Source organism: Nicotiana attenuata, chromosome 10, assembly GCF_001879085.1.
Source record: "Nicotiana attenuata strain UT chromosome 10, NIATTr2, whole genome shotgun sequence".
In the NCBI taxonomy this organism is placed as follows: Eukaryota; Viridiplantae; Streptophyta; class Magnoliopsida; order Solanales; family Solanaceae; genus Nicotiana; species Nicotiana attenuata.
Genome location: NC_031998.1, coordinates 45245298 through 45257709, shown reverse-complemented (window position 1 = coordinate 45257709; position 12412 = coordinate 45245298). Strand labels below are relative to the sequence as shown.

The window sequence follows — 12412 nt, the reverse complement described above, 5'->3', positions numbered from 1 at the left end:
TGATGATATTACATAAGACTATGCTAATGTGATGTTAAAATAAAAAGATGTAGAAATAACTATGTTGCTCTTTCTTCTCTAGTCTTGTGAAATCTTCAACTTGTAGACCCTTGTCTTCTTCATCAACCCATTTCAATATGTCTTCAACATTTATGCTTTCTTCTTTGAACGATTGGACTTTGTGGACGTAGTTTGTATAGCCTGTTTTTGTTTGCCAACTCTCATTGGAAGTCGCCTTACGTTTGCCTCTTCATTCACCCTGCCGTCCCAACTTTTATCACCTGTGCGAGACTTCTTACTTTTTCCGCTATGCATGGGTGATAAGTCACCTTTTCTTGCTGCCTCTTCCCTGCACTGTTGTAACATTGCATCTTCCTCTCATTGTTCAAATAATTCTCTCCCCAGATTCACAAGTTGTGAGGCATTTCGAACGATATCAAGTGTCACTAAGGCAGATTCTCCATGTGTAGTTGCCACCATTGCCTTATTTTGTTGGTGTCCTATGTTTTGCAATTTGTTCTTGCTCTTACTTACAGGACTTGTGCTAAACGTAGTAGGATTTATAGGTATGGAACTTACCATTGCATCCAAAAGCTTTCTCTCCTCCTCTGAAATAACTGGATTAGTGGTCACCAACTGCTATTGCCCAGATTTTTCTCGATCACCGGTAGGACTTGTAGCTGGAAAAGTCTGCCTTGTAGTTGTTGCTGCAGCTTGACTTAAGCTTCTAGTTGGAGAATTGCTAGTAGCACCTGGAGTGACCTGCTTGGAAGATGTTGCTACATCTTGAAACAACCTTCCAGCTGCTGCATTTGGCATAACAGCAGTAGGAGAGTTTCTGGGAATGAATGCAGGAGCATGAAGGTTCAATTTGCTCGTGGGACTTGGTGCTGTTTTCCCATGAGGCTTTGGCTTAACTGGAGATTCAAGCTCCTCACCTGCACTATCCTGATTAACCTCTTGCTCACCTTCTTCAGATGAGTAGCCAGCAAACCCATCACCCCAGTCCTCTTCATCATCCTCGTCATGTTGGTCACGCCACAGCTTGGAATTGATAGCCATTCCCCTTACCTTTGCTTGGATAACATCATCATTGTTCCCAGTTGACAACATAAGCTGCCCAGTTTCTCCTTCAAACTCTCCAAAAGATTCCCTTGACTGCGAAGGAACCTCAAATACAGATGTGTTCAAGGTGACTAAAGGTTGTTTAACCATGGAATTATTCATCATCATTTCATTTTGAGCATCCTTGATGATTTGTTCTACATTAGGATTGGAAAAATGCAGAATAGGTGCATTGGAGCTGTGAGCTTGGACGCCAATTAATTAATTCCCCAGCTTACTCTTTGAGTCATTTAGTCGAGCACCCAAATTTTGTGCTAATTCAACACTGTCTTTCCTTCCTCGTTCATTACTGGCCATTGGAACAAGTTGTTTGGATATCACATTATCGTTTAAAGCTGTTGTATCAGTGCCAGGGTCCCCAGTAGTAGCAAGAGCTTCGAATGAATTTGAGCTGGAATCAATGTTAGAGGCATTTCGTCAAACACCCAGGTTCTGAGATTTTGGTGATCCCCTTTCTTTGTAGGAGATTTTCTACCTGTTACCCATTCCAATCTCCTCCCTTTTTGTTCAGATCATCTCCCTCACCATCCTTAACTACTTTCCCAGTACTATTTGCAATCACTATACTTTTATTCCCAAATTTTTCAATGCTTGAACTCTGGCCCACATCTGCCTTATCAGAGGTTTGCCTTGGATTTTTTTTCCTGCTCACCTCTTGCATCCTTTACAGCATAAGCTTGTGGGACAACCTCAGCTCGATCAGTAGTATCAGCTGCAGGTTCCAACACTCCTTTCTCTTCATGTTGTTCCCTTTCCTGATCCATTCCTTTACCATTAGGGTCGATTTGAATTTTATTAATAGGACCAGCTTCCTCAACATGATCAACAACCCCTTTTTGAACGTGTACCAGGTGACAAAATAGTTGCAACAGTAGCAAGCTTGTCATACACTTGCACTATTGGATTTACAATATTGGAAATCCTTGCTAAAGCCACCTTAGCAGGCACATCTCAAGAAGGTGGATATGGACCTTTAACAATCTGTGAAACATCACCAACAGTGTTACCCATAGCAACTCGATTCATTACATTCTCTTTGTTCTGAGCAACAATTTGATTTCCTCCTTTGATTTGTGAACCTTGCTGCTCATCTACCCTTTCTTTTGCTGCTTCAATTCCCAGTTGTCCAGCTCTTTGCATTAAGAAAATCTCTAGCATCACCTTGCAATTTATCCAACCTGCCCAAACCTTCCCTTTCATCCACAACATCTACATCTTCCTTACTATTCTCGATCCTCCAACGACATGATCTTTCATCATGCCCCTGGTGTTTACAACAAGTGCAGTATTTTGGGAGATTATCATACACAATCTCCTGATAATGTTCAACTAGCTTCCCAGAATTATTATCAACAATATGAATCCTAACTCTCTTAGGATGTTTGTCCAGTAGGTCAAGCAAAACCTTTACCCTAGCCGTACTTGGTCGCGTTCTATCTTGGGTCGCTTTATCCACTGCTAGAGGTTTACCAATAGCTAAAGCTATGGACATCAATGACTTCTTTGCAAAGAAGTTTGCAGGCAGTTCAAGTAGGGAAATCCAAACAACTGCTTTTGATGTCTCTTCTCGTGGATTAAATCCAATCGTCCATGGAAAAGTTCTAAAGAAGAACTCATTGCCCTTCGACTTAACATAGCCTATGGATCTTGATAAAACTTGAACAAAATCTTCAAAGAAATCGAACCTTACCAGTACATGTCGATATTCCAATTGTCCAATTTTACAGTAGCCTTTAATATCAAACTGTTTTGGAATCGCCTGTCGCAGCTCCTGAAGATCAGGTTTTCCATACGAGAACTTAAGTATAACTGCTTGATGAAGACCTTATTCCATGGTGAATGCAATTAACTTCTTCTAGGGTGAATTCTACAGTTGATATTCCATGCTCAAACGTTACAGGACATAGCTCCAACTTTGAAACTTTTGCAGCAGATTATTTTCCTCCAAGTTGTGACGCATATGACTATTTGTTATTGTGACTTGGACGTGTTTCTATGGTGTTTTGGATTGCCTCTCCCACAGCCACAGGCTGGGGAGAGCTCGCAGCAGCCATAGCTGCCCTAGATGAGCATGAAGACGCTAGAGAGAGAAAGTAGAGAGAGGAGAGAGCGTTTGGACGTGAGGTGCAGGTTTGGGTTTAGCGACCGACCCAGAATCTCCTAAGATTTTGCGAGCGCATAAAAAATGACCTAATGAACAATATTCATCGCTTCACCATGACCGTTCCTCATTTTCTAGCATTTTAGGGCCATAAAATAGGAATTCAGGATGATTCAAAGATTTTCGTGTGCTACAGCCCGCGCCATCTGCATGAATTCAGGCGACCTGTCCCGAATCTCCTAAAATTTTGCGGGCCCATCAATAACAACCTAATGTGAAATAATCATCGCTTCACCATGACAATTTCTTATTTTTTGGCGTTTTAGGGCCACAAAATAGGAATTGAGTACTATTCCCAGATTTTCGTGTGTTATAGTCCACGCCATCTACATAAATTTGGGCAACAGGTCCCGAATCTCCTAAAATTTCGGTTCCATAAAAAATGACCTAATAAAAAATAGTCATCATTTCGCCATGACCGTTCCTCTTTTTTAGTAATTTATGGCCGCAAAAATAGGAATTCAGGAGGATTCCCATATTTTCGTGTGCTATAGTCCACGCCATCTACATGAATTTAGGCGACCGGTCCCGAATCTTCTAAAATTTTGTGGGCCCATAATAAATGACCTAATAAATAATAGTTATGCTTTGCCATGATTGTTCCTCTATTTTTGGTGTATTAGGGCCATAAAACTGAAATTCAGGACGATTCCTAGATTTTCGTGTGCTATAGTCCACGCTATCTGCATGAATTCAGGTGAGTGATCCCCAATATCCTAAAATTTTGTGGGCCCAATAAAAATGACCCGATAAACGATAGTCATCGCTTCGCAATTACCGTTCCTCGTTTTTTGGCGTTTTAGTGCCATAAAATAGGAATTCAGGATAATTCCTAAATTTTTGTGTGCTATAGTCCACGCCATCTGCATGAATTCGGACGACTGTCCCCGAATCTTATAAAATTTTTTTGGCCCATAAAAAATGACCTAATGAACAATAGTTATCACTTCGCCATGACAGTTCCTGGTTTGGTGGCGTTTTAGGGCCATAAAACAGGAATTCAAGACGATTCTCAGATTTTCGTGTGCTACAGTCCACGCCATTTACATGAATTCGGGCAACCGACCCCGAATATTCTAAAATTTTGTGGGCCCCTCAATAACAACCCAATGTAAAATAGTCATCGCTTCACCATGACAATTTCTCTTATTTTTGGCACTTTAGGGATACAAAATAAAAATTTAGGACGATTTCAGATTTTCGTGTGTTATAGTCCACGCCATCCGCATGAATTAGGGCGACAACCACTACTACAAAAATGTCCTTTGGCGGCAATTATTTAGCGGCAATAAGGCAATGGTCGCTAATAAATTCTTTAAGCTTAAATATTAACGGCATATGACCGTTAGCCAGTAAAAGATATCCTTTTACCAGCAATAAAAATAATAGCCACTAAAAATTACTAATTGAAATTAATCTTTTATTATTTTAACTTTCCCTTCGCACAAAGAAGAGAAAATCTTTCCCTCCAATTTTTTTGGATACCTTTTTTCGTTTCCTTCCCCAATTAGAAAATAATAGAACGAAAACATTGAATCGTTTCCCTTACCAGTTGAATCGACTTCGCTACTAGAAAGCCCTAACTCGCTGCTGCATCAACGCCAGTGCGATTTACAGTGCGTCAACGACAGTGCACATCTTCTTCCCAGGTAAATTCTCTTCTCTTCGATTTTACAATCGATTTACAGTAGATCAGTTCAAATTGATTTACAGTGCGTCAATGGCAGTGTTAACTTCTCTTCGTCCAATCAATTTACAGTAGATTTACAGTAAATCAATTCCTTGCAATCGATTTACAGTAGATTTTGTATTGATGCTGGTCGATTGATTTACAGTAAATCAGTTCCTAACTCGCTGTTGCGTCAACAACCTGTTGTAGTGCCGGTCCATCTTCTTCCCCTGTTAACTTCTCTTTTTTCGCTGTTAAATCAGTCGCCTGCAATCGATTTACAGTAGATTTTGGATTGATGCTTGTCGGTTGATTTACAATAGATTTTGTGTAATTTAATCTAGTAAAAGTCATGTTATATGGCTGTTCTTATTTGGATGTAGAAAATCCTGATTTAGGAAGTTTGTTTCGGTTGCTTATCTTTTATATCTAAATTTCCCAATTTTTGGGAAAGAAACTCATATAGTTGCCGAGTTTAATGTTCTTTTACATGGGATTCGTGTTCTGTATTATGTAGCACGGACAAAGATTTCCAGATCCTTTAATAAGTATGGACTTCTTTGTTACTTTAAGAATGACCTACAAATGGTGTAAAACAGGCCCTCGGCTATTCATATATTAGATTGAAATTTGTTAAGTGCTTAGATAAAGAATATAAATATATAGAGTACCGCTTAGATATCTTTCTGATTGCAAAATATGCATATGAAACTTAATGTGTAAAACATGTATAAAAACCAGCCTATTACATGGATAGTCAGAAAGAGATGTGACCATTTGTTTGCCAAAGTAGTTCTCAGTATTTGTTTGGTCTATATTTCTTGTCCAATAAAATCTGCATTCTGTAGATATTGCAAAAATAAGAATCAAACAGTGTTCTGCTGTAACTATCACTGCCTAGCGCCAAAACACAATGCTCTAATGTCTGCATTGCAATTTTCCTATGTGTTGTGAGCTTTTGTCTTCTCCAGTTGCTTCTGTTATTTCCAATATCCCAAAACTGTTCTGCCCTGACCTTGCATGGCTCCCTGTATGTGTTTTTGAAGTCTCCTTGTACATTAAACCAATCCACAAAAAGACACCACTACTCATCTGAATACTAGCTTCATCTTTGCACCATCTGTGGACATAATTGACCCAGTCCATTTTGAAGATATCTATGAAAATGACCCATTGTTGTTTGATGCCTAAACTTAGATGATTCATTTCTTGTGCATTTGAGGTGTTAACTTGCATTAGGTAGTCCACTCCAAACACCTCATTTGCTATTGTTTTAGCTCGCCAAAAGTACTTGTTTAGTATATAAATTCTGGGCAGCATCGTACTCATCCTCGCTTCTATGCTTGTGCCTAACTTTAACTTCCTTCTAGTGGAATGAGTGCATAGCACTAATACCACCAAATCTAATTTCCTCAAAGTTAGGGCATAGACACAGTATCTTTCCCTGCAAAAAAGAACACAGTGTTAGTGAAAATCTTCATCACCATGCTCTCCTCCATCTGGATTTGAACATGATGATGCATTGAGTAAACACCCTCAGATTCTATCCATGTATGATCAGTTGTTCTGTTGCAATGATTTTGATATAATATTGCATCAATTCCACCAACATGTTTAGTATAAACCATTTTGAACCCTGAACTGATCCACCAAAAGTCTTGTCCTGTAGTTCTGTACCAGGTGTACATATGCAAATCTTCCTATTATAAGTAATAATTCTATTCTTAAAAAGCTTACGAACAAATATATGAAAACCACAGAAGAAGTATAATCTATAAGTTTAATAATTCTATTCTTAAAAAGTTTATGAACCAATATATGAAAACCATAGAAGAAATTAGAGATAGTTTAACTATTTGATAGTTTTAATGGATTTCTGTTTGATAGTTTTAATTCTTAAAATAATACCTTTGAGCTATGGAATTACCTACTAATAAGATGGTTATTTTATTTGAACTATATTTTTTAATTAATTTCCTCTTTTTACTAGTGAATTTTTAGCTCTTGCAGTAAGTATATAACAAAAAAGAATATCTTGAACGTCATGGACAATCCTAGAAATAAAAGATGGATGCATTGTGATAGAGTTAGTAAAGAATATTTGGATGGAGTATAGGAGTTTATAAACCATGCCTTTTTTGAAAAACAAGATGGAGAACAAATTGCATGTCCTTGTACGGAGTGTGTGCTTATCCATCAAGTAAACCAGACTACAGCATATGATCATCTTGTGATTAATGGTATTATGCCATCATATGATACTTGGTTTTGTCATGGTGAGTCTCTAAAGGGATCAAACAATACTCAAGCAAATAAACGCAGCCAGTCAACTTTAAGGGGCGATGATATGACAGGAATGATACATGATGCCTTTAAAGGCTTTACACAGTTCATGGATACTGACATTAGTGAAGGGGGTGACATAGAGCATAACTTACAAGAGAATACTGTTCATCCATCTGGAAATCAACCGCATCCAGAGGTGGATATGTTTGAACGGCTCATGAAGGAGGCAAATGAAGAACTATATCCAGGATGTAAGAAATTTAGCAAAATGTCCTTTTTGATGCATCTGTACCGTACAAAATGCATGTTCAAATGGTCAAATGAATCGTTTAGTGCTTTGCTTGGACTATTGAAGGATGCGCTGCCTGAAGGAGAAAAATTGCCTCCTTCTTTCTATGAGACCAAAAAGATAGTTGAAGGCTTGGGCTTGAAGTATGAGAAATCCATGCTTGTCCTAATGATTGCATGCTTTTTAGAAAAGAGTTTGCTAATAAGAATGTCAATAAATGCAATGTTTTTGGAGCTTTTAGATGGAAAAATGATGCTAGAAAAATCCCAGCCAAGGTCCTAAGGAATTTTTCTTTAAAACCAAGGCTACAAAGACTGTTTATGTCTTCGGAAACTTCTAAAGCAGTACGTTGGCATCATGAAGAGCGCAACAAAGATGGAGTTATACGACCTCCTGCAGATTCTGAAGCTTGGAAAAAATTTGATAGTAAATATCCCGAATTTGCTGGAGACCCTCGCAATGTGCGCCTAGGATTAGCTTCTGATGGGTTTAATCCATTTGGCACAATGCGAACTGTTCATAGTACATGGCCAGTGATTTTAATGTCATATAATCTTCCTCCATGGATGTGCATGAAACAAGAGTTCTTCATTCTGTCCTTACTTATTCCTGAACCCAAAGCGCCTGGCAATAATATCGACGTATTTTTGCAACCTCTAATAGAAGAGTTAAATGAATTATGGGATGTTGGGGTAGAAACATACGATGCCTCTACTAAGGAGATATTTCAAATGCGAGCAGCTCTCATGTGGACTATACATGCCTTTCCTGCATATGGTACTCTCTCTATATGGTGCACTTATGGTCGGTTTGCATGCCCTTCTTGTAACATAAACACTCAATCTAGAAGGCTGAAACATGGCAGAAAGTTTTGTTACATGGGGCATCGACGCTTCTTGAAGTCGGGACAAAAATTTCGGAATGATGCGAAATCATTTGATGGGACTAAAGAAACAAGACCTGCACCTTGTCCAGTATCTGGTTAGTAGTGCTGAATCAAGTTAAAGATATAAAATTCACTCTCGGCCAGTCAAGTGAAGGGGTAAGTGGGGTGATGAAAAACACATGGAAAAAGAGAAGTATTTTTTCGATCTTCCTTATTGAAATTTAACTTGATGCGCCATAATCTTGATGTGATGCACATAGAAAAGAGTGTGTGCGATAACTTAATTTATACACTATTGAATCTTGGTAAAAAGTCTAAAGACAACTTAGATGCTCGATTGGACTTGAAGGAGATGAAAATAAGACCAAGCTTATGGCCTCAATATCGAGCTAGTGGGAGAGCATATCTTCCTGCTACTTTTTTCACAATGTCTCAGCAGGAAAAGGAGTTATTTTATGAAGTACTACAAAATGCCAAGTTTCCAGATGGCTATGCGTCTAATATTTCACGTTGCGTTCGCAAACGAAAGTTATCTGGGCTAAAAACTCACGATTGTCATGTTATAATGCAAGAACTTCTTCCTCTTGCCTTGCGGAGATCAGTAGATAAAAGAGTAAAATTGAACTATGCACATTCTTTCGTGTTTTGTGTAGCAAAGAGCTAAAACTAGAAGAGTTAAACCTACTTGAAGAAAAAATCCCAGAAACATTGTCTACTATGGAGAAACTCTTCCTTCCAGGATTCTTTACTGTTATGATACACTTGGTTATTCACTTGGCAACCGAGGCTAAACATGCGGGACCAGTACATTATCGCTGGATGTATCCAATTGAGAGGTATGTAGAAAATCACTGAATCTTTGTTATATGTCTTTAGTTGTTAAATACTCTAATATCAAACTAATAACATTACTTTGTTCCATAGGTATTTGGGTACTTTAAAATCATATGTTCGTAATCGTGCATGTCCAGAAGGTTCAATAGCAGAAGCATACATAGCAAATGAGTGTATGGCATTCTGCTCATGATATTTAGAGGGTGGAGATTCAAGGTCTTATTGTTCAAGAAAATGGAGTGATGAAATTGAGCATGAGACTAATAAAGAAGAATCTCTTTGAGTTGGATGACAAAACATGGTTGCAAGCACATCGGCATGTGCTTTTCAATTGTGAATCAGAAGTGGTTGAGAATTATAAAAAGTAAGTGTTATATATATATATATATATATATATATATATATATATATACTTATTTGATAACAAAATTGATATATGCGAGTTACATGTATATGGAACATATTGCTGAAATCAAAAGAGCACATCGTAAGCGTCGTTTGACATAACATCAACATGATCGTGTGCATTTCGATACAATTCATGAGTGGTTCAAGGAGAAAGTAAGTAGTAGGACTAAGTCATTGTTTACGTTAAATTATTATCCTTATACAAATATCCACATTTATTGTTGTATCTTTTATTTGGTTAGGTAAAGGAGTTGGAAGCCACATCTAACATCTTAAAGGATGTTAAAGTCCTAGCACAAGGACCGAGTTACATTGCAAAAAGATTCAGTGCGTTCGATGTTAATAATGGGTATCGATTCCGAACAAAGCAAAGTGAAGAGTTCAATGTGACACAAAATAGTGGTGTTATGGTCGTTTCAAAGACTGAAAGTTATGCAAGTACAAGTGATAATGCTCCAAAATCTGCAAATATCACATATTATGGCAGATTGAATGATATTGTGGAGTAAACTACTATGAGAAATTTAAGGTCATCTGATTTAAGTGTGATTGGGTTGATGTAACCAAAGGTAGAGGAATTAAGGAAGATGACTTGGGTTTCACACTTGTGAATTTCACACACCTGACAGACTCTGGCGATCGAGAATGTCATGAGCCCTTTATTTTTGCAGAACGAGCTCAACAAGTAATATTGTGCAAGATCCTCAATATCATAAATGGTTTGTCGCTAGGTTAATTAAACATCGAGACATTTTTAGTATGGGAGAGGAAAATAGTGTGCAGTTTGAGTCATCAATGCAAAGTGATGCCACTGACTTGGCTCTTTTAGAAAATGTTTGTGTTTTAGAAGATGAGTATAATGATTGGGTAAGAAGTGGTGACGATGGGATAATAATTGATACAAACGTAGATTCTCAACCTTCTCCAAATGATGGTGAAGCTAATGTTGAGGGAGAAAATAACATAGAAAATAAATGTGATTCTGAATAAGATAGGTGGTACTTATAGAATATTTTTGTTGCAAGTGTTATGTGATAAACTCTAAGGGTGTTATTTTTTTTGCTGCAAAAATTTGAATATTGGATGTTTGAGTGAATTCATTGTGCTTTCTTCTATTTATATTTTGCTTATTGTATCCATTTAAATGTGATATTAGAAGGTGGTACTATCACTTGATAATTATTTTCCTAGTGCATAAATAACTCTTATCTCTAGAACAATATTTGTCGCAAGGCTTTGTTTGTGTTACCTGAGTTGTTGATATTTTTCACATATTGAGATCTGGATGATGCTTCCTCATGTTTTGCAAGTGGCCTGCTGATTTGTTGGAGTCAATCTAGTGCTAATATAGTGTAATGCAGCTAGATAATTTTTTCATTTTGGAGAAGGAACTATGCGAACTAGAGGTCGCAACCGACTGGTAGTTGAACAAAACGACGATGAAGATGTGCGGCCTTATATTGAGCATTTGATGGATGGTCAAAACCATTCTGCAACCCAGGCTTATATTGAGCAGTTGATGGATAATCAGAACTCTTCTGAAGAACAGGCACATGATGATCAATCTTGTGATTTGAATAGTTCTGCTGGTGGTACTGAAGTTCAACAAAATGATGATGAATCAGGTAACACTTTTCTCTGTAATCATTTTCAAATCTTAATTGTGTGAATACAATGGTTAATCTAACTAGTTTATATAGTGTAATTAGCAACTGTGATTTTCTGTAATTTCTATTGTGATATCGAACTAGTTATATAGTGCAACTTGCAACAATTAAGAGAGTGTCTTCTCTGAGTGTATGTGAAATTTTAACATTGCATCTTGACATTAGTTGCTTGATCTCCTCCACTTCTCTTGCTACAGACCAAGGGATAGGCAATTCTCCTTCCACTGCATTCTTCAATATCATTGAATCTGTATGCAGGTCTATAAGAACATAGTCATGTATTTCCATCTTTTTTTTGAATCAAAGCAGCCTTGTTTTCTTGTCTGATTCTATTCAAACATCTAGTGCTAGCAACTTGAGTTGTATTTATAGAGTTTAGTGGTTTGGAACTTACCAAGGCATCGAGCAAATTCCTGTCCTCCAAAGTGATAGCTGGTGATGTTATGTCCTGCTGCTGCTGCTCACCAGTTGTAAGTGTACCTACAGCTCCTGCTGTGATTGCATTCTGCTGCTGCTGTCCGGAATTGTTAGGTGTTGTTGCTCGTCGACCATCAGCATTAGTACCAGCTGTAGTAAGTTGTTGTTGCTGCACATAGTGGCTTGAAACATCACCTTGAGTAATCTGATTATTGGGAGCATTAGTCCAGCATCTCCATCAGCTACCATTTAAACCTTTCCTTGTCATTATACTGTTATTTATTAGATTTAACCATATAAGTTTTTGCCATTTGATGACCTTTGAATCTTCTATTCTAGGTAATTTGGAGCAAAGAAAGGTTCGTGGGCCTACTTTACTAAAAGATATTTGGAAACTTCCTCCGGGGAAGGTAGTTGATGTGCCATTTAATAACCTTAACCAAGCTATTGGGGAAAAAGGTCGAAAGCTTGCTAGCTTTCTAGGAATCATTGCGAGAACTCCAGAACTAACACCTTTACATGTAGATGATTGGAGAAATTTTGACAAGGAGGAAAAGAAGAAATTGGTGGATTTTGTGAGGGTATGGAGTAGTAGTTATTCTTATTATTTATTTATTTGTTTATTATTATTATTATTATTATTATTATTATTATTATTATTATTATTATT

The 12412-nt window shown here is 37.6% G+C and overlaps 1 protein-coding gene across 1 annotated transcript; it reads left to right on the top strand.

Annotated features, from left to right (window-relative positions):
• On the top strand, positions 7201 to 10167 carry LOC109233766. Its single transcript, XM_019399630.1, has 6 exons — positions 7201 to 7673; positions 7772 to 8504; positions 8730 to 8944; positions 9070 to 9252; positions 9341 to 9428; positions 9901 to 10167. Exons 1-6 carry the CDS (start codon positions 7201 to 7203, stop codon positions 10165 to 10167), a joined length of 1959 nt encoding a protein of 652 aa, XP_019255175.1.